Source organism: Artibeus jamaicensis, unplaced genomic scaffold (genome assembly GCF_021234435.1).
Source record: "Artibeus jamaicensis isolate MK-2021 breed Jamaican fruit bat unplaced genomic scaffold, CSHL_Jam_final contig_354, whole genome shotgun sequence".
In the NCBI taxonomy this organism is placed as follows: domain Eukaryota; kingdom Metazoa; phylum Chordata; class Mammalia; order Chiroptera; family Phyllostomidae; genus Artibeus; species Artibeus jamaicensis.
In genome coordinates this window covers 18802609-18829520 of record NW_026521803.1, presented here as the reverse complement: position 1 = coordinate 18829520, position 26912 = coordinate 18802609, and the positions used below count along the sequence as shown (strand labels likewise).

General features: G+C 41.6%; 1 protein-coding gene across 4 annotated transcripts in view; it reads right to left on the bottom strand.

Annotated features, from left to right (window-relative positions):
• The window catches only part of MAPRE2 (microtubule associated protein RP/EB family member 2), a 145924-nt gene that overhangs the window by 69074 nt on the left and 49938 nt on the right, over positions 1–26912 (bottom strand). Inside the window, exon 1 of one of the 4 annotated variants that reach the window (XM_037154460.2) lies at positions 17811–18079. The exons of 2 other annotated variants lie outside the window; for them this stretch is intronic. In XM_037154460.2, the coding sequence (XP_037010355.1) occupies positions 17811–17929 (119 nt within the window). In that variant the 5' untranslated portion in view covers positions 17930–18079. Of the gene's footprint in view, positions 1–17810; positions 18080–26912 lie in introns of those variants that run through there. One more of the 4 variants, XM_037154463.2, reaches the window with a different exon arrangement.

Genomic DNA, 26912 nt, shown 5'->3' with positions numbered 1-26912 from the left:
ATGTTCTCGTTTAGTCTTCATAACAATAATGCTAAGTGACGTCTACTGCTTTTCTGCCATTGTGTAGGAAAAGATACAGAGACACCTGCCCAGTCATGACTATTATGTGGGAGAGCTGGCACTTGGACCCGGGGCTGACGCTAGGGTTCTTGCTTTCAGCCACCTCCCTTTCTGCTCTTGGTCTTTATCGTGTCATGAAAGTAAGAGGGAAGGAAAAAGAACTCCAAATGAGGACACAGTTGTGGTCTTCAATAAAACCATTTTGTTTTTTTTAGTTATACCATGGCCTCATTTTACATTTTCACTTTAACCAAGATGATTTTTCTAAACATAAGTTTTCCCAAAGAAGAGCCCAAAATGTAGAGATATGGATGACTAGTTACTCAGTCTATTGCCGGGAATGATTTTTGGCTCAAAAACATGCCAGCTGTAACACATACGCCATGCTAATATTTTAGGAATTGCCACATTTTACATTTCCAGTTACTATATATTTTGGACTTCGGCGTCTCAATTTGCTGATTGTGGTATGTTAGTCAAAGTGGACAGAGATCAAGTTCACTACTACTTACAATTTTTTCAATACTAACTAAAGACTTCAGATTGGTATCTTGACTGTTTAGAAAAATGTATTTCTTAAAAAGAAAATCTTCTGGTGGCTCACTCTTAGAGATCGGTGTTGAGCCAAAGGCCTGTCTTTACGTTTTGGTAAAATTCATTTTTAAACTCAAGAGAACATTTTGAAATGGAAATGGAAACTGGAGTACCAACAAAATTAAGCCTAAAAGGATGAGGGAAGTGCAGGTGAGTGTTAAAATTCATTCCAGTGAATTTAGCTTCAAAATGGGTGATGTACATCCATCCCCCCCCATCCTCCCCCCCCAAGCCCTGTTGGTTCCATCTACTCTTAATTCTTTCCATAGCAGACTGACACAAAAAACAAAATGGCCAATTTCAAATTGTAACAGTGTAACATTCAACTTCTTAAGTATCAACTTCAGTTGACAAGGTACTGGTCAGCTTTTTCATCCAACTGACACCCAACGCCACAGAGCATCCTGCAAATTGCATACAAATTGCTGCACATCGTGAGAACAGGAAATGGGCATTTCAGTTGTAGTTACAGCTGAGCTAGGATTAGTAATGTTCAGCCAAACTGGTGTAGCAGTGGGGAACTGTTATCTAAACTAGGAGCACTATTTCATCACCAGTTCCCCAGGCCATTGTCCCCAAAACTTCCTTTCCCAGCTGAAATGATTCATTTAAGTCAGAGAAGGGATGCCCCTATTTTCCTATAATTCCACCCCACAGTGGAGCTCATCCTCCTACTCGCTTCCCTGGTTTCCTGTACTCTTGTTTTGGCAACCAGATACCAGTTCTGTCTTCCTTGTATGTTGAATTAGAAGAAGAGTCCTTTCTTATGTTTTTGTTGTTGTTCGATTGGGTAGTTTTTAAACCAACAGGCTCACCTACCATTTACTTACTGGAATGAAAAATAAAGAAGGAACTGATAGGTATCAGAAGTTTACATCAGAAGCACTCATGGAGAGGGGAGGGAATTTCAGGGGGGAAAGGGGAGGGATTTAGAGGAACTAGTATAAAGGACACATGGACAACAGCTAAGGGGGGTGGAAATGGGAGGGAGGTGGGGAGCATGGGGTGGGGGCGGGAAGGGAGTAAAAGGCAGAAAACTGTACTTGAAAAATAATTAAGTAAAAATGAAAAAAAAAAAGCACTCAATAGCTCCCAACAAAAATCAATTTACACACACACACACGCAATACCTCTCGGCTCTCTTATCTGCTGCCTTGCTGTAAGTCAAAACTGAACACGTTCGAGCATCAGTGTAATAAATACCACTAATTCTCAAAGGGAAGTGCTAAGACTGTGCATTTGAGTGAAAAGTGGATAAGAATTGAGCTATGTGCAAACTGAACCAGGTGCACAAATAACACGGGGGCAGATACATGGTAAGGCCCTTGGGTTTGGGAAAGATGAAATACAGGAGTTTCTTAAAGTGAAGCCTTTTTCCTTGATTCTGCAGTTCTATGGTGTGAAGACTTACAGGAGCAGAGGACTATGTAATATTAGTTTACTGAATTTAGAATTGTTAAACTTGGGATATTTAAAGATAGAAAAATAACAACTGATCAGTGAGCAGTCACAAATAATTAAGGGAAAGAATTATTTATGAGAAGACCTTGTAAACTATTTGACTAAATAACTGGAGACGAAGAAGTCTTCAGAAGGGTGAGTGGAGGAAGCTAGCTCTAGAGTAGATGTGTGTGTTAAAAATTACTCGGTATGTGAGCGATCTGATAAAATTCGGTAAAGCACCTCACTACCCTGCCCTGGCATTTAGTTTCTAGGTTCCTAGAATTAATTTGACCTAGAGATTTTTAAAACATTTAAAGATTAGATTTTTAATTCAGCACTTGAGTATAATTATAATTTTTTTTGGTTCCTCAGACGTAAACCAATGTCTCAAGACCTATTTCACTTTATTTCAAATTTAGCTGTTGTTATAATAATAAGCACAATAAACAATATCAAGAAGGGACTCAAATTTTTATGTGTATATAACTAAGGACTCATTTTTTAAAAGATTTTATTTATTTACTTTTAGAGAGGGAGGAAGAGAGGAAGAAAGGGGGAAAGGAACATCAGCGTGTGAGAGCTATGTGCATTGGTTGCCTCTCACAAGCCCCCAACTGGGGGACCTTTTGGTTTGGAGGCATGTGCCTTGACTGGGAATTGAACCTGGGACCTTCTGGTTTGGAGGCTGGCACGCAGTCCACTGAGCCACACCAGCCAGGGCAGGATCCTTATTTTAAATTAAGGATAAATACCTCAGAATAGTTTGATGAAGCAAAGAAAACAAATTCAAGGTCAGATGTTAGTAAGAAACCTATTTACTATCTTTTAAAATAAAATGTAAAGGTGCTGCTTATTTTTCAAAATATTTTTATATAAAAACCAGTACATTTCCACCATAGAAAAAGTAAAAAATAAAGCTAAAAATAAAATTAAAGACTTTGTGTGTGTGCGCACAGCATGTGTATAAATTTTATACATACATACTTACACATAAAAGTGGGTTTATAACACACAGGGTTCAACAGTGTTCTACAGAGTTCGTGTTGCCGTGAAACCTCAAAGGTGCTTCTATTAAGAAATTGGTTCTTTGGAGATGTAATTAGCTAAGATGGGGTCATACTAGATTAGGGCCCTAAATCCAGTGACTGGTGTCCTTACAAAGAGGCCACGTGAAGAAAGCAAGTCACAGACACAGAAAGAAGGTCATGAGATAACAGAGGCAGAGACTGGGCTGCTGTAGCTACAAGCGGAGGAATGAGTGGGGCCAGCAGAGGGGGGGGCGCTAAGCATGGCCCCCCTACAGCCCTTGGAGGAAGCGCAGCCCTGCCGACGCCTTCATTTCAGACACTAGCCTCCGGGCTGTGAGGACAGTCTGCGGCGTTTGTCACGGCAGTCCTAGGATGCCAACACAGCACATCTACACTTCCGCACTGCGCTTGTTTCTCTTAACACATTGGAAATGTGTTTCATAGCTTTTTCACGTGTGATATTTGTACCACATTTCGCTGGGCGGGTGTACCGGAGTACACCTGATTCCAGAATTTTATGTTAACCTGCTTGCTTGTAAGAACTACTGGTTTGATCATTTCTCCTCTTTTTCACTTAATTATTTTTTCAAGACAACAGAAGTGGTGGTCATTTAAATGCTAACAATGACCAAACCACATGGGCTCACATAAAAAGACATGGACATTTTCCATGTCCTATGTAGTTCTTTAGGTGATTTTGAGGGGAGGTTTGTTTGTGTGCTAGTCAGTCCTGGAAGCCCAATGGGCAGCAGCATTGGTTCTGGGCCCCCTCGTTAATAGAGAAGGAAGCAAGCAATCATCTTAAAAAAGTCATGTCCTTGGCCATCGTAAACCAGGGGAATCACAGGATGTCCTGTCTAACAGTATTTGGCTTCCTTTCACGGAACAACCTCAATTAAACCAAAAACAACACTGTTAACTGATACTTCAGCGGCTGTGACTTGCTCAGTCCCAGCTAGAACGCAGAAAGTAATCACCTATAACGGAGATAGCAAGAGATTACTGCCATCGTGGAAGCAGTAACTCATCTGAAATTTGACCTGAAGGTTTTGCAATAAACTAAATGATAGATGAAGTAAGTTACACTCATAAAATCTACTTGCAGGCCTAGGGCATTTGTGAAATCATAAGTGATCTCATATGTTATAATATCTTTGGATTTTGAAACATGTGTGGCTAAGAAATTTGGATTTTAGCTGGAAAGTTTCTGGAAGCCAAGTATTCCTACCCTTTCACAATCACTCAGTCCCTCAGCAGACCCTCCGGGTACTCCCTGCCCTTCCCCAGCTTTTGCTTTTGCTTCCCAGTTCCTAAATCCTACTTAAGGCAGTTTCTCCTCAGGGGTTAGAGAAGTCAGAAGTCAAACTGGCAACGACAAAACTGCCATATCAGATTGAATGACTGGAGCAGGAATGAGGTGGGGGGTGTTCACCTCAGAATTTAAGAGAGAGAGAGGGGCCAGGGGAGAGTGGGGGGTAGGAGAGAGAGAAAATATCTAATGCTTCAATTATCAAGGGCAAGATTCAGAAAAACATGAAAATGGTTCCTGGCTACTTTAAAAAAGAGCATTTCTACACACATTTTCCTCCAATGTAATAGTAGAAAATGTGATCTAGTGTTAAGGGGACACTCACTACAAAGAAAAGAATATATAATTATAGGGTTCTTATCCGCAAAATTAAGAAAGCTTCTCATTTATCAAGATCCCATAGAAAACCTACCTCCCTACTTTAACTCTTTCATATCAACTTTTAAAGTGGGCTTAGTGTTTTTTTCCTGAGCTAAAATAATGATATTATTCTATTTTAATCTATTTTAATGTACTCATCTTATATGAACTTTCTGAGACCTGGACCTAATTTTTAGAAAAGGTGTTGTGGACAAGACCAGGGAGAAACAACTACCCTTCTTCTTGAGGGCTTTATATTCCAGTTAAGAACAACAGACACATATCCTTTAAAATCTAAGTTAAGACTATATTATAGCAACCAGAATATAGTACTTATAACAATAAGATAAACCACCTAATCTTTTTAGAGGGGCAAAAGATTTGAACAGACACTTTGCTAAAGAAGGTACCCATAAGGTCAATAAGCACATTAAAGGACACCCAACATTATTAATCATCAGGAAAACATAAAATTAAAGTCCTAGTAAGATATCACTACCCATCTGTAAGGATGGCCAAAATTTAAGACTGACAATATCAAGTGCTGCCAAGGATATGAAACAACTGGAACTCTTACATTTTGTGGGTAGGACTGTAAAATGGTACAAGCACTTTGAATGATTATTTGCAGTATCTTAAGTTTCTTTGTTAATTAAAAAAATTTTTAATTTATTTAAGTATAGTTGGTGTATGATTTTATATATTAAACACCAATTAGATAACCCAATCATCCTACACCTAAGGATTTGCTCCAGAGAAATGAAAACATATGTTCCCGGACTTCTAGTCAAGATGGCAGCAGGGGCAGACATGGGTTGCCTCTTTGCAAAACCATGTCAAAATTACAACTGAAATATGGAACAACCATTGCTCAGAACCACCAGAAATACAGTTCAATGGAAGTCTGACAAGAGTGGGATATAAGGAACCACATCCATCCAGACTGGCAAGAGGGGCACCGACGAGGAATGGGCCGGTTCAACACACACGTGTGGTGGATAAAAATTTGGGAGGGATATCTAGGAAGTGGGGAGTCCCAGCCCCACACCACGCCGCCAGCCCAGGGTTCCAGTGCCAGGAAGGTAAGTCCCCACAACTTCTGGCTGCAAAAACTAGTGGGGATTGAGTCAGTAGAAGAAACTGTTGGAGCCCCCAACAGTTGCTCTTGAAGAACCCACACACAGATTTACTCAGACTTATTCCCTCTGAGCTCCAGCACTGGGGTAGCAGCTTGAAAGGCACCAGTGGCCCACGGGAAAAAGCAAAGTATCTGGCATCAAGGCAAGCAGAGGCATTGTCCCTTTTTTAAACCCTCCTCCAACAGAACTGACAAGCTGGTGCCATATCTGAGATGCCATCAATCTGGTTAACACCGTTTGACCCACCTAGGAGATCCCAAGAGACTCCACCTCACCCAGCTTATGGGCCCAACCAAGCTACTTTTCCATATGAATGGCTGGTCTTGACTCATACTGCACAAATTTTTAAATCCTCTCAAACAAGCAACAGCTCGCCTCAGTGAGCCCCGGGCCGGCACTAGCAGCAGACAGCCTGGATCCACAGCTCGGCTTCACCTGGGAATCTCCAAGCCAAGCACAAGTAGCAGTTGTCTCAGATTGCTTTATAGCTCAGCAAGCGTAGTCCCAGTCAAAACACAGGTGGCGGCTGACCTTGGCCTATACCACCCAGGAAACCCCAGGGTCAGTCCATCCAGTGGGCAGTTAGACTACGCTAGAACACCACTACCCTGCTTCTGCACAGCTGATCCTCCTCAGATGGTGGAGGTTGGTGGTCTGTGCTCAAAGCCAATCCTTACAGCTGACTGGCTTGGGTAAATCCCTCGCACTGACCTTCCAAAAGCAACGAAGGGTCAGCTACAAAAGGAGGGTGTACTCAGCTCACATGAAGGGTGCACCTTGAGTACTCAGCCTGGGTGATTGGGGAGGCTATGCCACTGGACCCTACATGGCATCTACGATTATTAGACCATACCACCAAGACACAGGGCAAAGTATCTCTACCTAATACATAGAAACAAACACAGGGAGACAAAGAAACATGGCCCAAATGAAAGAAGAGATCGAAACTCCAGAAAGAGCTAAACAAAATGGAGATAAGCAATCTATCAGATGCAGAGTTCAAAACACTGGTTTTAAGGATGTTCAAGGAACTTAGTGAGGAACTTAAAAGCATAAAAAAGCTCCAGTCAGAAACGAAGGATTCACTAATCGAAATAAAGAACAATTTATAGGGAAACAACAGTAGAGTGGATGAAACTGAGAATGCAATCAATGATCTGGAACATAAGGAAGCAAAACACAATCAATCAGAACAACTAGAAAAAAAGAATCCAAAGGAATGAGGATAGCATAAGCACCCTCTGGACAACTTCAAGAGGTCCACCATTTGCATCACAGGGGTGCCAGAAGGAGAAGAGAAAGTTCAAGAAATTAGAAATCTATTTTTTAAAAATTTCCCTAATTTGGTGAAGGAAATAGACATTCAAGTCCAGGAAGCACAAAGAGTACAGAACAAGATGGATGGAAAGAGGCCCACTCCATGACACATCATAATTAAAATGTCAAAAGGTTAAAGATAAAGAGAGACTCTTAAAAGCAGCAAGAGAAAAGAAGTTAGTTACCTACAGGGGTGTTCCCGTAAGTCTATCAGCTGATTTCTCAAAAGAAATTCTGCAGGCAAGAAGGGACTGGCAAGAAATATTCAAAGTCATGAAAAGCAGGGACCTACAACCAAGACTGCTCTACCCAGCAAAGCTATCATTTAGATTCAAAGGGCAGATAAAGGGCTTCCCAGACAAGAAAAAGCTAAAGGAGTTCATCATTACAAAACCATTATTACATGTAATGTTAAAGGGACTTATTTAAGAAAAAAGATCAAAACTATGAATAAAATGGCAAAAATACGTATCTGTCAACAACTGAATCTAAAAAATAAGCTAAGCAAACAAAAGAACAGAGACAGAATCATGGATACAGATGGTGTTTTGATGGTTGCCAGACGGGAGGTAGTAAAGGGGAGTGGGTGAAGGGGTGAGGGGGTTAAGAAATACAAATAGGTAGTTACAGAATAGCCATGGGGATGTAAAGTACAGTACAGGAAATGGAGAAGCCAAAGAACATACATACATTTCCCATAGACATGAACAAGGTGTGGGGATTTCCTCAGGGAGGGGGGGTGCTGGGTGGAGGGGGGCAAAGGGGGGAAAATCAGGACAACTATAGTACCATAATCAATAAAATATAATTAAAAAAAAGAAAACCTACGTTCCCACAGACGTGTGTGTGAATATTCACAGACTTTGCTAAGAATTGGAAAAAAACCCGAAGTTCATCAACTCCTGAGTAGTAAAATGTGGTACAGCCATACACCGGAACACTACTCAGCAATACAGAACACTGAACTGCTGGTAAACCTAATCCGGAAGAGTCTCGAAATCATTATGCTGAGTAATAGAAGTCAGACGCTACAGAGGACTATCTGCACGATTTCGGTCACCAAAAATGTAACCTAGACTGTGGGGACAGAAAGGAGAACGGTGGCTGCCTGGGGCGGTGGACAGCGGAAATAATCCAAAGGGTACCAGGAGCCTTTTGAGAGAGATGGCTTCAAGGGCAAATACACTGCCCCACCTCGCTGAATCATATACTTTAAAGAGATGCAACTTACTGTGTGTAAACTAGTTTCTAATGAAGTTGATAAGAGTGGAAAAGACTATAGTATGACGTTTGAATGTTTTCCACATTCATTTAGACTTTTAATGAACATCTGTTATTTGCTAGGTATTGTATCAGTTACTGAGGACACAAAAGTCATAGATTAATTCATATAAAGACAGGGTAAAAGAGCAGATTAAAACTACCAGCGACAATACTAGCTGACATTTTTAAAAGCATTTACTTCGACCAGTCACTGCTTGGTATGCCATACCTTTTGTATCTCATTAACAACTCCATGATGTTAACGTCATCATTTCCATTCGCGAACTAAGAAAACGGGGCTTGGGGAGGATAAACATTTTCCCCTAGATCACGGAGTTAGAAAAGGGTGCAGCTGGAATGGAGAAGTGTCAGGCCAGAGTCTGGGCTTGGCCGCTATGCTGCACTGCCTCTCCAAGCAGCAGTGTGGGACTTTGAGGACCCCGACTGGTCTTAATGGGGGGCAGGACCAGAGCGGTGCCGGACGCTCCAGGCCAACTTTTCCGTCCAGACCAAGTTCTGAACTAGAGTTGAGGCAGCAGTGACACACCCTCACACAGGCTGGCAACATGTTCATAGTTATACCAGCTGACATCTTCTTTTTATTTTTTAAGAAATTATTTATTGATGAGAGAGAAACATCAATTTGTTGTTTCACTTAGTTATGAATTCACTGGTTGATTCTTTTTTTAAATTGATTTTTAGAGAGAGAGAGATGAAGGAAGTGAGAGAGAGAGAAACATCAATTTTGTTGTTCCACTTATTGATGCTTTTATTGGCTGATTCTTGTATGTGCCCTGACCAGGGATTGAACCTGCAACCTTTCTTGGGATGATGCTCTAACCAACTGAACTACCCAGCCAGGCATGCTGGCATCTTAAAGTCAGTGGTATGACTATGCTGTCTGCCTGTCAGAAATTCCAGGGAGAGAAAAAATGGGCTTTACTAACACCAAACCTGCTTTTCAATTTATTGTGTGTTGCTAGCCTCACTAAGAGATTTTAGAAAGATTTACAGGTCAGCCCCCTGCCCGGGTGGCTGATGACTCATCTCTCTTCTCCTTCCTTCTAGAGAACAAGTGTTGCAGGGACAGATTTACAGTCTCCAGAAACAGAAAGTGGGAGCCAGAAGGGAGGAGCGAGGGGCTGGAGCACCTACCCCAAGAAGGCTTCACCCTGCGCTGGGGCTGGGCCCACCCCCCCACTAGGCTGCACCCACCAATCACCCCCCTATCTGCATCCTCCCGTTCTAGCAGGGAGAGTCAGCTCACAAGCTCCGCAAGATTTCTATTTCATGGTTACTGGTGGTGAGCAGGTCCCTGCAGCTGCGGTAATGCATTCAAAGCTCCGTTTGGTGACTCTTTTGGTCAGTCTCCATGGGGAGTACCTCAGACTGGTGGGCACGGAGGCTGGAGAAGGGAGTATGGCGAATGCAGATGGCTTGTTTCCCGGCCAGTGCGTCACGACAGCACTACTGCGGGGGTCACATGAAGGCCAGATATTGCTCAATAATGCCCACAAGGTGGGGGAGGTTAGCTAAGAGTTGGGGGATGCCAGAGGGCTGCAGTAGAGTGGCTAAAATACGGCAATAACCCATAATCTCACTGTATTAGCAACACCCCCACCCCGCACAGTACCCGAGACACAGCAGGTGCCAAAAAAATGAGACGAAAATAAAAATTCAAAGACGATATGGAGAAAGAATCCTCACAGAGCATTATTTTGCAGTTAGTACAAGATTCGCGGAGCATACTAAGCAGGCTGAATGCATCACGAAAAAACGCAGGAGGCAGATCCGATGTGCTCTGAGAAAGTGAAACAAAATATGGATCACATGGATAACGATGTATGAATCCTCAAAGGGCAGATGCTACAGGAGCAAGTTTCATTTGTGATTTGTGATGTTGTTTCAATTAAGAGTGGTAGCTGCATTAGGCAAATTTTTAATATCATCCATGTGACTTCAGTAAGTCTATGAATATTTTGAGATGCTTCCCAATAAATTTCAGCAGGTAAAACTCATTATTAAAACAAGACTCTATAAAAAGATACACAGGGACTTATCTGCCCAGTTCCCACCATTATTAGTTTATATCCTTGCAGTTTCTCCAGGCACATCAAATAAATATGAACATGTACTCTCCTTTCCCCACTTTTTTACATAAAAGTTAGTACCGTATAATTAGTGATGGTCAATACAAATATCATAAAAAAATTGGGATCCAAAAGAGATAGGCCTTTTTCTTTGTTCTCAAGAGACTCTTTGCAAGGCAGAAGCAACCTTCCCACCATCTAAGTCACTCAACAATGCTCAAAATTACGGCTTAGGCTGTATTAAAACTTATACACAGAGGTCATGGTAGGGGATGCACATTCAAACACAGTTTTTATTTTCATGCCCCATTTCTGAAAGCTTCGGTAAATTACAGGAGTGAAAATTTTGCCTCTGCCAGGTGACTGGCACAATAAGCACAACAGTGTTTTACTGGGGTCAGATGTGAGCATCTTCCCATCTCAGCTTCCTCCCTTCTTGCCTGTTGTCCTGGATACAGGAGGCTTTTCAAGGAAGGGCTGTGCATTATTTATCTTTGTGCCCTAAGTGCCCAACATGGAATTTAGCATATAGAAGGAACTCAAGTTTGCTGAAAGAAAAGATTAAGAGCCTGCAAAAATTTTGGCTTAAATTTTAATATAATAATAATTGTGTCATTATTTAAAAGAGTGGAAATCAAAGTTTGTTTATTGTTAGCCATCTGAAAACACATTCTGGCATTCTAGATGGATACAAAGAAAGTAGATTGGGGCGGGGAGGGGTACCATTTTCGTAGCTTCACTTTCTCCTGATTTGCTAAGCACCAAATTCAAGCCTTGCAAGGAACTCTGCTCTTAAATGAAGGGATATTACTGTTTATAATCAAAGTAAAACTGAACATAAGGATGCCTCCCTGTGATATCAAGGCCCCCAGCAGTTTTGACAAATACCTCTCAGGGTTTTTGCCAATGTAGGATGACTCTGAAGAACACACAAAAACAAACACCACTTCTAGGAAAAGTAACACAGCATCGCAGAAATCCAATGTGTGCCTCCTACAATGAGCGCTGTCATTTTAGGGTTATGCAACGACAATCACCGGCCATAAACTCCAGGACCTGTTCTCTGTGCAGGATCCCGAGTTTTTTTTTTTACAGACGTCCCAATGCACACTGCATTATTTATCACACATTCTCTTATCTCTCAGACCTCTTGCCCTACTCCTCTTCTGTTCCCCCCAAGGTCCAGATCTGGTTCTTCGGGCACATTTTACCTGCCAAACCAAACAAGGTCTAGAAATAACAGGAAGGCTGAATTCTAGATAAGTTACACAAATGGACACCATTACTAAAAGCAGCCACCAACCCGATGGGATAACATATACACAAGATATTGTGTATATGTTAACACCCTCAGGAAAAACAAAAATAATGCTTTAAATAAGAAAGCTTGTCCTGGTTCAAGTGAGAAAAATTCTAATTAGCCTGGGGAGAGTGGACACTAAAAATATACACTTTTTTTTTCTACTAAGAAATTATTTCTTGGTGGCCTAATAAAGCTGTTTAATATTTAGCTCACTAATGATTATTTTCATTAAAATAATTGAGCATTTTGGGAACACATTTCACAAAAACATACAATTTCTTAGGAGAACTTTCTTCAATTCATACTGTAAAGCCACAGTTGTGTAATTTCAGTTCTTGCCTTTGTGAACTGTAGGTTTCCATTTCGAAAGAATTCTCTCATCATAATATAAATTTCAAACACCAAAACATGAACATAAACTATCAGAATTTTAAAATGAATTACGAAACAAGGTGCATAAGATACCAATGGGATGTACGTGGAGTGTGATAACAAAAAGGGGTGAAGAAATAGTGCTTAAGATACCAGATGAATACGACATATCCAATTTAGTACTACAGGGGCTGGGAGCCAAAAGAGAGCCTAAGGCAGGAAATGAAAGTGTTCTAATATCTATGCATATTCTAACATACTTCGTTGTGGAAAAAGATCGTTTTCACAGGAGAGGAACAAATCAATTTTCCCTTTCAAGTGAAACTGACAAAATTCCAAAGTGAACAAACTCACACTGTCCAAGTTCAGTTCTGTCTTCTCCAGCGCCTGCAGGGGCTTCGGTGCCCGAGTCACATGGAGGGCCCTGAGCAGTTTCATCAGTGTCCTGTCTGCACGTTTTAAGGTATTAAATGACTCAGTAGGAGCCCTCACAATGAAGTGTCAGACCCTCACAATGAAGTGCTTTTGAGTTTTGAATGGTTAGAACAGTGTAAGCATACAGACTAGCTATTTCTTGAAATTAGGCTGCTAGCCACAAAGTGGGCTTCTGCAAATTCAGAGGCCATTGCTGACCCAAGTACCAGTCCTGTTATGGGTGATGCTGTTATTGCTTCCACTAGGGGAAAGGTGCATTGAGCCAGGGAACATCTGTCCACCTGGTCCTGATCCATACATTGGGCTTCAGAGAGTTCTCTCTTGGTGAATTAAGGATTCTCTAGTCCTCCCGGAGCCAGCAGAATGGGGCACTGTTAGAAATCCCTTTTCCTTTTGACTCTCATTTCAAAATAGGGCAACAATTCCAGCATGCACACTCTGTTTACATAATGCTGTTTTTTGATCACTGAGTTTCAGTGGCTTTCCATTTTCATATCTGACCACCCTGCCTGCCTTTCAATGTTCCTGCCTCATTTTCCACTACTGCCCAACATGCACCTTACCAGGCCAATCAAAATTCTCATTCTAAAGCCTGCATTCTTCTCCCCAAAATGTTTGGTCTCCCACAGTGTGGTTTAGCTTCTTGCAGTATACTGGTCTTGAGGGTATCTTTTTCTACTTTGAGTCACTGTGAGCTCAGGAAATGCAAACCACTTCTGCTGTCAGACCAAGCCAAATACTCACAAGGTGTATCTGTTACAAAATGAGCTGCTCACACATCTGACTTTGCTAGAATTCAAGGTCCTTGAAGGGGCATCCAGCAGAGAGTTTGCCCAGAGCACACTCTCAACTATTTGTCAAATTAATTCTCCAAACCAGAGTATTGAGATTGGTCCCAGTATTTCCCCATGGACTAATCTACAGGGTTATTCATTGCAGCTTCAAGGGGTCGCTGTAAATTCAGAAAAGACATGGTGTACGGAAAACAGCCACCTAAATGCACAGAACCATCTCAAACCACTGTTCCAGTAAGATAGTGCGCTGTAAACAGATGTGACCAGTGACAGCAGCTGGTGAGGAGGGGTGAGCCGCCCAGGGCCCCTAGAAGATCACCCCCTTACCAGAAGCTCTGGCAAAGAACCCTGAAAAGAAGTTCAGAAATTGGGCACCAGAGAATCAAAGCGTCAGGTAATCCTTTGATTTTTTTTTTTTTTCAAATACTAAGAAAAATGAGGACAAACAAAAATCACTATTTTTGAAAACCTAGGAGAGTAGTAAACCCAGATGATACTGATATATATGTATTGGAGACACATGAGTCCAGACTTTTAATGTCTGCAGCCGCTGTTTTGGGGAGTATGATCTGAAAACTACATTCTGATTGAAGTGAGCCATGTTACAATAGCTTCTATTAAAAGGAACACGCTTTCATGACTATCTTTTATAAACACACATGCATGATTTTTCTTTTTGTTTTTCTTAATGAGAGTTCATTTTTCAAAGTTGGTAAAGTTAGTTGTCAAAGGCAATGTTTCAGGCTTAAGTTTAAACTTGCTTTTCTTTTTTTTTTACAGTCCATTTCCTGGGGCCAAGTAATTTTTTAAAAAGTATTCCAGAAACATACACTACTGTAGTTGCCATGTTCAAACACCAGTGTGGAAATAGTCCTCTGGACTTATACATTCATTCTTAAAAGCCTGGAGTATGCAAACAAAGATATGGTGGGCAGAAGGCCAGTTAATAAATCTCATTTCCTACAAGCATCTGCATGAAACAGCTGCAGGGAGCAGCCTCTCCAGGGAGAGCCAGAGCAGGGCTTGCTCACTCTGAATTAAACGGTGTCACCTCAAACGGCCCACACCGCATTTATATTTTAAGCGGCTCTTAACATACATGGATTTCTGGTGCTCATCAATGCCACGAGGAAGCTGGGGCCGAGGAGGCCATCACGTGGTTGCGAACATGAGCCGTGGAAACACGTCCACATACTCTGTTGAGCCATTTTTGCACTTGCTCTTTTCAACTGAAATGACCAAGGGAGAGGTAATTTTCTAAAGGAAACTTGCTCTTCTAACCACAGTGTGCACAGGTTTCAATAATGAGTTACTACCTACTCTAGTCCAGGCTGGAGAAATGGGCTCTGTGTGTAATAAGAGATACCTGGGTTAAAATACCTGGGTCATGAACCAAATTTGAGCCTTATATATAAACAATCTGGTGCAAATGTTATGGCAATGCTGTCTCCAGCTGGGAAGTGACCGCCTGCTCACCGACAGTGCTGGGAAGCACTGCCTTGTCCCCTGAGTCGTATTACCTGCCAGGTGACGGGTATTCATCCTGGAGCTCCTGAGTCCCTCTCTCCGTAATCACAACAATCTTCTTATATTTACATAGTTCTTTCCTTTTAAGAAAGTCTTTGTTTTAAATGTTTTGAAGTTAACCTTATAAAAACTTTACAAGAATGCAGTGAGACATTGTATGCATAATGAGCAAATGTAGATGTCACTATAAAGATAAAGGACCTGCTGGGAGGCCTATCTAGAACTCAGTTAAGGAATCAGAAGGAGAATTCCCTATGATATCCCAGGGCTCTGAGTTTATCCAGGCCTTCCACGGGACTCAGACAGAACTGCAGGCACTTCTCATCAGTTGGGGCTATACTGAACCTACAGTCAAAGTAAAACTTATTGGGTTACACCTCTACTCTGGCTTTCAAATCGCCTTCCAAGTTTTCTCAGCAATTAAATGGCAATATTATTCCAGCCTCAGGACGCCAAAATAATTACAGAACAGTTCCTGGATTAAAAAAAAATGTGTCACATTTTTCCTTTCCTTACACCCCTACAGAAAAATAAGTGGTAGTTATGAGACACTAGTCATCCACTTTGAAAGAAAAGCAGACCGAGGATAACATCAAGCATGTCTGGCCCTTTGTGCATCCTTTGTATAATATTGTACATATATAATTTTGGAGGCTTCCTTCCTCATTTAGCCTGTGGCATATCTCACTATAGTGTCCAATAACCCTATTATATATAATATATATATAATATATATATATTATATATATCCAATGATGTCCATCGTGACTTAAGAATTTGTTAAGTCAGACATTTATTCCAACTCAGTTTTGTTTTTTTTATACAATTTCAGATACCATTATAGAGACTCAGAAAGCAAACTACAAATAATTTAGGAAGTGGAAATAGCCTGCACTGACTTAAAAAGGTAAATAAAATTTTATTTTAAAACAATAATTTATCACCAAAATTAGCGTTTAAAAATATTTCCACCAAGTGATTTTCCATTGCCATTTCAAGTTAGTTCATATGACTAATAAAACCCAACTAGGCCACATCCTTTGGCCCACATGGTCAAATTCGAACTCTATCTTAAAAGCAACAGCTACTTATGTGGCAGAGATTAAATCACTTAAGAAATGAGGGCTTCAAATGCATTACAGGTATAAGATGTATTAAATGTGTAAGAACAGCTTAAACAAGTGAGGTTTAAAAAGCAACTCAAGGTTTTTGTTTTTAATTCTATTTGAGGCCTTAGAATGTTCAGAGACAGGCAGAGTAGTGAGGGAGAGAGGGACCCAACTTTCCAGTTACAAGCCTGGGTCTCCAAAAGGATAATCTCAGAAGTTGCAGACCAATCTGGGTTTGCATTAAAAGAATGACAAGCACTTGGAATCTGTAAGGATACCATGTCAACATATTAGTTGGAACCATAAGGCATGAGATTTTGGTGACTTCATGGGCACCACCAAAACTGACTGCAAGTATTTATGTAATAACCAGAGAAGACAGGGCAAAGGTTGCTTATCATTTGTTTTTGAGTCAGCAAATAGTGTTTCATTGGTCAAAGGCAGAGGAAGTGAGCTACTTTGGGCTCTATTTTATAAACATTCATACACACAGAATATTCTACCCATAATACTATCTGAATGTTTAGATGAAGGCATTAAAAAAAAAGAGTTATTTCCTGTTGCTCACTCACTGAGAGGATGCACTCGAGAGGTATGTGTGTTCTGCCTCAAAGCAGAAGCATTGTTAGTGGTTATCAAGGTAACATTTAAAAATAACTACCCCAGTACAAAAGGACTTCAGAGGAAATATGAGTGAAGGTCTGTCTCCCTTCAAGCCCGGCCTTGAGCTTCATTAGACTCTAGCTGCATTCTCCATTACATTGTTATCCTTATCAAACAATGCAAACAATTTTAATGAGCTTATCTACTAGAACATATTGCCAGATATGCTAATGTAAAAATGATGCCAACCACACAGGCCAACTCATTAATCATAAGGCTCACAACACAGTGACCAAGATCAGCCCCATCCTTAAATCAGACCTCAGCAAAATACCAGGAATTACCTTCCTACTGCAAATAAAAAGGGCGGACTCCTCCACCCATGCGGAGGCCATAAACTCCTAAGAAAATGCATAACAGCGCCCCGTTTTTTTTCCAGGTCTGTTGCAGTCCAGTCTCCTTCTAATAAACCTTGGGTTCTGTGAAGGAAATTTTGGTGAATGCCTGACACCATGACCTCTCCTGTCAATCCTTGCACCAATCAGCGAGCAGAATTCTTACAAAGCTCCATCAATCTGGCGGTTTAACATCATAGACTGCAGCTTAATCTAGAGGATTCCATCTTTCCTGCAGACACCAGGGCAAGCGCAAACGCTTTCCTCTCCATCCTCCTGTCCTCTGCCTTTGGACACAGCCTACCTAATGGTTCCTTTAAAAAATCTCCAAGGAAATAAGGGAAGGAAATGCTACAGCTTGTCTCCCTTTAGAGAGGGGGAAAATTGCTTGCCTTTTTTTAATCAATGTGGAAGGAAAGAAATGGAGGGAGACCCCTTGCAGGCAGCAAACCTATTCACAAAATGCTTTCCATCTGCAATCGTGAAGCCTTCATGCATACCCAACATGACACATGGAAACGGATAGCAAAGAATCACAACTGCCTTCACAAACGCACGTCTGCCGCCCGGTCTGGGCCAGTGTCTGCTTCATTATATAACGGGCCGGATTTCCGCGCCTCCCCGCCGAGGTGCCCCGCCCGGCACCGCTCCCGGTGCCAGACTCAGTACCTGTAGGAACGCTCCCCGCGCACCGTGTGCTTCCGGAAAGGAATGATGGTCCCGTTATCTTGGATGATGTCGTTGTTGTTCTCGCCATTTGGGGACAGGGTTTGGGTCGGACCAGGCATTGGCGCACTCCCGAGGTAGGGAACAAACCGCTCTGGGCTGGCTGGTGAGGAAGGTGGCTGCGTCTTGCCTTCCCGCTCGCCTGCTCCTCACACGGACCTCGCCTGCTGCCTGCTCGCGAGCTCCCTTCTCCCAGCTCAGGCTCCCGCCCCGCCCTCCGGAGTCCCGCCCTCCTGGCTGCTGACGTCAAAGCGCCGGCAGCAGCACCCTGGTCATGTGGCCTGGCCCGTCACTATAGCAACTCGCTAACTCATCACCTCGCCTCAATTCGCACAGGGCCATGGCGTGACCACGCCAGCAGCTCCAGGCAGGCACCCGGGCGGGCCTACATCTGGCATGTAAAATCGAGGGCCACCCCCAGCCCCCCTCGCAGACTCGCCTGGTCTGAAAACCAGCTCTTCCTCTAACCATTTCCTTTCCGACCCGTGCTCCAACTGCAGCTGTGTACACAAAAGAGCGATTCAGGCCGAGGGGTGTGGGAGACCCTTTAACTCGTTCGGTACCAAGTTCTTGCGCCCTTAAAATTAAACTCGGTTCGGTTTCAGGAAAATCTAAGATCTGGTGTCTTCCTTCCAGAAAATGTTTCAGACTAAGGGTTTAGAACTTCCAGTTCCTTCCCTATTCTCCAAACACAAGCAACCTTCTCCCCAAAATAAGCCTCAAACCTGAAAACGTTAGAGGAAGCTGTATTTCCTTCTAATCAACATAGCCTTTACCTTGATAATGTGGAGATTAAATATGACAAATTAAGAGATTTTTCTGCACAAAGGAATCCCCAAAGAGGGTAACCACCATTTTAGAACATCATAGTTACCCACGACCTCCCTATTTAAATTCTTATACTACTGCCTTCTGACACAGATAACTAACTCCTTGTCATTTATTTCATTTCCATTTGAATTATGTGAACACCCGATTTAGCATTTGGAAGCTCTCAGCATTCAAGCTGGTCTATATCACTGTAATGCAGTTTCCAAATACACCGGTTACGAGATAGGTACTATTATCACTATCCCTATTTTAAAGATGAGTAAACTAGTGAGATTAAGTATCATGCTCAAGGTCATACAGCGAGAAAGTAGTGTACTAGAACTTCAAAATGGCGTGCTTTTATCAATGTGATTGACAATAGTGATCTATACTTAATGTGAGCTCATAAATATTGTATATCAAGGTAAGAATCAAGTACGTAATGTACACTCTCAACATGACCACCATGAAAAGATAGCTGTGAATATTCGATTTGCTATTACTGCGCAAAGTCTACAGATTAGATTATAAACTCTGAACAGACCCCGGACGTGTCCAGTGCTTTCCTCCAGGGAGGAGAAGAGAGTTTGAAGGATTCTGTAGTTATCAAAATGGTCTCTGGCCTTTTTTTGGGCAGGAGGAGGAGGGGGAGAAGAAATGGGGTATAAAAGACAATATAACTATATGTGGCAGAAAGTACTAGGCTGTATGGCTCATCTGTTCATATCATTGTGTGGTTCATCGGCTTTATCATTTTGTGGTACAGATATTAAAAACAGGTAAAAACCTGTCATTCCTGACAATTGTCCAGTATATCTCCCTGGTAATAAGTTATCTCTGGCATGTAGCTACTAGAATTAGAAACAAGTGGTTTATAACCTAGGTGATAATGATTGATGGTCTCAGGCAAGGGAGCATTCTCCCTCCTACTTTATATTCTTCTTTTGGACAACATTCTATAACTATATTTGATGCTTCTCTGGTGAATTCAGAGTATACAAGCTGATTTCTTAGCTTACATAAAAGTTATTTCTTATATAATAAAGATCCAAATCTGACCTAAGACTTTTACAAGGTACACAGATATGTGTAAGTAAAAGAGACACACACAAGCCTTATATAGCATAATGAGCTATATCAGGGGCTTGAGTGTAATCATCGCTACAAAGATCCACTTCCTCTTACTACTTCTGGTATAGGACCCACAGTTGTCAATTTCCTTAGTAATTTGTTCTCTTTCACTAAAACTTCCCCTTTTGGGGGGGACAGTCTGAAGATGAAAGGCCCAGTCTGCAAATCAAGTATTCAATGTTTTCAGAGTATGCTCTCTCATTTTGTGTTCCTTATTACGGCTTACATTTTCATAATCCCATATTTAAGTAATATGTTAGACATCACTGATGTTATCACAGGGACTAAATTTGTCAGAATTTGAATGCATGATTCATTGATTATACCAACTAATTTTGTGGAGTGAATAGTCCCACCATTTCTAGGCTGCTTGTGAAGAAGAAGACTACTATGTCCAAGAACTTGGGTTGATGGGCTAAAAGGGGAAGAAGGTATCTGAGTCCTTCCTCTAGAACTGCTTTGAACCACCTTATTGTGAAGGGGCCCAGAGACCTGTGATTACCCTCCAAGATGCAGGGGTAACAGGAGTAATAATTTGAAAATATTAAACAGATGCATTTTCATTCCTCTTCTTAAAAATCAGGTGATTTGGCTGCAATTCCCCAGTGTAGCCCTAGGGCGAAGCCCACTTCAGGAAGGAAGATGCTAGGATACAGGGAAAGTAAAGAATAGGCAGGAAGGAGGAGGAAAGAGTCTACCCTTTCTAACCCCAACTGAGTGTAGAAAAAAGGAGATGAAAGTAGATCACCCAAACAGAGACTTTGGAGAAGTCATGACTTTGTTCTCAACCTGAAAGATTTTCTTTTGTCTCCTTTCCCATTAGGCACTCCAGGAATAGACCTTAAAGAACATCTCCCTGATACCGCCTGCCCCAAACAATTGCAGCCCCATAACAGTCAAGACTAAAACCAGTGGCTTGGTATGGCCAGACACAGGAGTAAGGGAGAGGGAAGGGTATCTAAAAGACTAAACATTCACTCAAAAGATGGAGCTATTCAGAGATAGTCTAAAAGGCCAGAAGAGGCCCTAAAACTGTGGACTGGCATTTTAAAAACTGTTTCTGCCACCCCAGCCCTTAGCAGGGTAAGAAGAATTGCTCAGATAAGTATAGAAAAAAATAATCAAGCTCACATGTCTTTGTACATCAACTGTGAATTCAACTTTTGCCTTCTGTACATAGTATTACCTGTAATAAAGCATATGCGGACCATGTCCTCTATCTCCAACTGCCCCATGGAGAAATGGCTCCTCTCATTAAGCACCATGATTAAAGTTGGGGCTGTGGAAGCTGACCTGGGGTTCCAACCTGGTTTCACTTTTTGCTTGACCCTAGCAAGTTACTTTGCATCTCTAAGATTCAGATTCCTCATCTATGAAGTCAGTGTAATAATACTGGTTTCATAGTGTTGTTGCAAAGATTAAATTCCATAGTATATTTAAATAGTCAACACAGTGTCGGGCATATAGCAAATGCTCTTCAGTGGTATGTTAGATGCTACCACTTCAGTGGTAATACATTAGGTATATCCTAAAATGTTCATTCATTCGCTTGCTACTTATAACTGGGTTTGTCATGTATTGGAAGCCAGCAAACCAGGAAAGTCCCAGGCTCTGTCCTTGAGGAATTTGTTGCTGGCCAAGACAAAAATATTGGCAATTATGATACAACATAATGCTTTAATAATTGTACCACATGGGGTGATATGGGACTATAGAAGATGAGCACGTAATTCAGAATGGAAATTGGCAAGTAAATCTGGCAAAGTTACCCTCAGGAGCTATTAGCTAAGCCTCGGATGAATAAGAATTATTAACCTTTCTGTTCACTTCCTATGTGGCAGACAGAGTGTAAGATTCCTTAGGACAGGGGCTTCCTTTGTTTTGTTTGATGCTATATTTGTAGTTCCTAGAACAGGGCCTGACAGGTAGAAGGCACTAAATGAATAAGTAATTCATTTATTTATTCAACCAATACCCGATTTGATTCTCAAAACAACCCTAATGATGAAATTGAGGCTCTAAGAGGAAAAGCAATTTGTTTAGGATTGGACATCAGGTTTTCCCAGTGGCGCACATGCTTAGCCGCTAGGTAGCACTGTCATGTAAAAGAGGTGTGGCAGTGTAGAGGGAAGCCAAAGAACTCCCCAAGCAGATACACTTCGGTGCAGAGGTAGGAGAGGGTGTAGGTCTCTGGGAGACAGCAAGTTGTTTAGTATGGACTCAGAATGGAGGGCACAGTGGCAGGACACAGGGCAAGGACCAGGTGCAGAGAACTGCTATGGCCCAGCTAAGGAGTTGACCTTAATTCTGAAGGTGTTTTGGAAGCATGAAGTGCTTTAGGGAGGGAAATTATGGGTGAAAATTTGCATCAACAAAGTCTGATGCTGACAGGTATGGAAGATATATTGGAGAAGATTAAAATGAGTCAGAGTGATGAAGGTCTAAGCCAGGACACAGGCCAAGGTTTAAAAAGAATGCACAGATTTGGGATTTAGAGAGGATAAAACTTTCAGAGTTCTCTGACTAACTGGATGTGGGCACGGACATCGAATGGGGGTAAAGTGTGCGTAGTGAAGTAGAAGAAGGCGTTTCAAATGAATCCTGGGCCTATGGCTTGGGTGACCAGGTGGATAATGGTATCACTTATCCAACTAGGAAATACAGATTGAATTGCCCTTCTGGAAGAAAGGGTCTCGTAATGTGTTTTGGACACAGAGAAGTACCTACAGGACATCCTCTTGGTGACAATGAGTGGACACTGGGACTCACACATGGTGGGTGGTCATTAGCTGTTGAATGAGGGAATATCTGGGTCTTTGAACTTATGAGGACTTGGGGATTTGGAGGAAATGATCTCACAGGTGATAACTGAAGCTGTGGGTGTTGACACCTCACTCAGGGAGAGAGAGAAGCCCTTGGGGAGGAACTCTTTAAAAGCTGAGTGATTTAAAAAAGAAGGCTGCAGAAATAGACCGTGAAGGATTTTGCATGGTGGGGCAAAGTACAACAGGGAGTGGTTTCCCCGGGCCCGGGGAGAAGCAGGGAGGAGGGGTGTCTTTCAGGCCGAAAGTCACAGAAAGGTTGAATCAGATGAGGCAGAGAGGAGTTCACTACATTTGGTAAGGTGCTCTTGAGGGTACTTTTGAAAGGGTGGATTTCAGATCTGAATAAGGAAATTTTTAGCAAGTAAGGAAAGCTGCAATTCTTTGTAAAATTACCAGTATTCTGATCTACCAAAGATATTCAAAGAAGAAATATTAGATCCAGGGTCATATCTACTCACATGTAGTATCAGTAACTAACTACAATCAACAAGTATTTGCATTAAAAAGTCCTAGCAATATCGGAGAGGTAGATATGTTCACTAATGAGCACCAGTGAGCACCAGATAAACCGATCCTACCTCTGAGCCCCATTCTAGTGGAGTCAAGACTCTTTCCCTCCCTCAAAAATGTCAAACAAATATTCAAAACTCACGTTGGGAGAGCAAGGTTACTAAGGCGGACCCAGAGGACACAGAGCCAGAGCTGTGAAAACAACCAGCATAAAAGGAAGCCTGCAGCAGTCTCGGCACAAAGATCCAATCAAGGAGGATGGATCTGGGAACCAGCCCAGGTTTTCATTTTCAGAGTTTTTAGCTTGTAGCACAGTCCCATTTCTCTTGAGACTTTGGCCAGCAAGCACCGATAATTGTGTATTGGCAGACATCATTGTCTCTCTACTCCTCCAACACACGAGGTTCATCTAGAACAGGCATTTTGCATTGCCTTCAATTTGAAAAATCCAAAGTACAGTAGCAAAGAACGAATGAAATTATTATCTAGGATGCATGTTAATCCTGGTCCCATCCCAGAAGCACCTACTCATCATGAATGCCTTTTCCGGGTTACGGTGGTTCGCTGCAGTTGATATATGCACTACAGTCGCACTACAGTCAAAGGCACTCACAGCCATTACACCATCTTGGATGGGGGCTTCCTTAGATTGTCATCACCCCAGAATGCAGGCAGAAGATCCCACTTGGCTGTCACCATTGCTGTCCTGGGAAAAGAAATTTCTCCCATGCATATGTCCTAGAACATTTTCTAGTAGGGAATGGCAGAACAGCTTATCAATCTATGACTTAAATTAGTATGTTTCACACCCAAAATGATAGCAGGGAATAAGTGTGTGATTGGTGGGCCGGCCAGAGGCCCTGGCCCTGAAATCACACTGGTGGCACAGAAATGTTGACAGTGGTCCTTGCTCACTGCCTTAACCCCAAGGCATAGATGGTTTCTGTATGATATGCTTATGCCTGCTGGCATTTAGTAATAGCATTTAAGAAAAACTCGTAAATAATGTTTTCTCCCTGATGAAGAAACCCTCTTCAAAGCCAGCCTAAATAGGTGTGTTCCTCTGGGACTGACTTTTAAGATTTACTTGTCTTTGCAGATTATTTACCTGCACATTTGTAGTTATGCTGACATCTGCACAAGGCAGCACCTTGCAAGCACCCTTCCTATGTGCTAGTACAATAGCAAGGTTTCCATAACGTCCAAACACAGAATATACCATTGTGTAAGATTTCTCTGTGTCGGAACTTATTTTCTAATTCACTTTCTCTTGGATTTTCTCAAGTTTGGACTTAATTTCGTAAAATAACTCATAGAACATGATGGAATACAATTTAAAAACACTCACAGAGCATTATGATTTCTGTAATCATTCAGTCAAATCTGTTCAATGTGGAGTTTCAGTCTATTAAATAAAAATGTGCGTTTGAATTATACCATCTGGTTAAATTTAAGAGCTTTAAATATGTTTTCCATAAAAATACAATGTGACAAATGTTATAATTGAAGAATGTATTGAGTATCACAGGAATAGAGAAAAGAAAGAAACCACGTCTGGAGAAATGAAAAAAAGCTTCACCAAGGCTGTGATGTTTATTTGTATTACAGCTCAATCATTCCTTCAACAAATATTTATTGAGCACCTATGTCCTAGGAATAATTCTAGGCACTGAAAACATAGAAGCTAACAACATGCAAACTCCCCAGCCCTCAGAGAACTTACACTTGAGTGTGTAAGTGTGCATGTTATGAGGTGAGGGGAGTTAGGAGGTGAGGCTGGAAAGATCACAGAGGGACCGGAATGTGCAGAGCTCTGAACAGCCTAGACTTTGACTGAACTCAAGTTAGACACCATGACTTTGTAGTAGCGTTAGTGGTGTGTGTTGGCACAGATGTGAATTCTAGCAATATTGGTAACAATTATAGCAATAGTGATACCTATTATTTATTGGGTACCTTTTTAAAATTATATTTTATTGATTATGCTATCACAGTTGTTCCACTTTTTCTCCATCCAGCAAGCCCCACTCCCTCAGGCAACCCCTAAACCACTGTCCATGTCCATGGACCACGTGCATAGGTTCTTTGGTTACTCTCTTCCCTATATTGTACTTTACATCCCCATGACTATTCGGTAATTACGTATTTGTACTTCTTTTTTTAAAAAAATATATTTTATTGATTATGCCATTACAGTTGTTTTATTTGCCCCCTTCATTCCCCTCCACCCTGTACACCCCTCCCCCACCATCCCCCTTTAGTTTATGACCATGTTTCTCAAGTTCTTTAGATTCTATATTTTCCCTGCTATTCTTGCCCTCCCCCCTACCTATTTTCTACCTACCGTCTATGCTACTTATTTTCTGTACCTTCTCCCCCCTTCTCCTTTTCCTACTCCCCTGTTGCTAACCCTCCATGTGATCTTCATTTCTATGGTTTGCTCCAGATCTAGCTGTCCTCTTAGATTGCTTTTGTTTTAGGTGTGGTTGTTAATAACTGTGAGTTTGTTGTCCTTTCACTGTTCATCTTTTTTATCTTCTTTTTCTTAGGTAAGTCCCTTTAACATTTCATATAATAAGGGCTTGGTGATGATGAACTCCCTGAACTTGATCTTATCTGAGAAGCACTTTATCTGTCCTTCCATTATAAATGAAAGCTTTGCTGGGTAGAGCAATCTTGGATGTAGGTCTTTGGATTTCATGACCTGGAATACTTCTTTCCATCCCCTTCTTGCCTGTAAGGTCTCTTTTGAGAAATCAGCTGACAGTCTGATGGGAACTCCTTTGTAGGTGACTGTCCCCTTATCTCTTGCTGCTTCTAGGATTCTCTCCTTCATTTTAACTTTGGCTAATGTAATGATGATGTGCCTTGGGTGTTCCTTCTTGGGTCCAACTTCTTTGGGACTCTTTGTGCTTCCTGGATTTCCTAGAAGTCCATTGCCTTTGCCAGATTGGGGAAGTTCTCTTTTATTATTTGTTCAAATAAGATTTCCACCTGCTCTTTCTCTTCCCCTTCTGGTACCCCTATAATTTGGATGTTGGAGAGTTTAAAGTCCTGGAGGCCCCTTAGTCTCTCCTCATTTTTTGGAATTCTTGTTTCTTCATTTTTTTCTTTCTTCTGGTCTGCTCCCTTGATTTGAGTCCCAGTTTCCTTTCTTTTTTTTAAATTTTTTTATTGATTATGCTGTTACCGTTGTTCTATTCCCCCTTTCAATCCCCTCTACCCTACCCCCCATCCCCACCATTACCCCCCCTTTAGTTTATGACCATGTGTCTCAAGTCCTTTAGATTCTATATTTCCCATGCTATTCTTGCCCCCATCTATTTTTTATCTACTGTCTATGCTACTTATTTTCTGTACCTTCTCCCCCCGTCTCCTCCTCCCACTCCCCTGTTGCTAACCCTCCTTGAGATCTTCATTTCTATGTTTCCACTCCTGATCTAGCTGTCCTTTTAGTTTGCTTTCATTTTGTGTGGTAGTTTGCTTTCGTTTTGTGTGGTTGTTAATAACTGTGAGTTTGTTGTCCTTTCACTGTTCATGTTTCTTTAACTTCTTTTTCTTAGATAAGTCCCTTTAACATTTCATAAAATAAGGGCTTGGTGATGATGAACTCCTTGAATCTGATCTTATTTGAGAAGCACTTTATCTGTTCTTCCATTCTAAATGAAAGTTTTGCTGGATAGATCAATCTTGGATGTAGATCTTTGGATTTCATGACTTGGAATACTTCTTTCCAGCCCCTTCTTGCCTGTAAGGTCTCTTTTGAGAA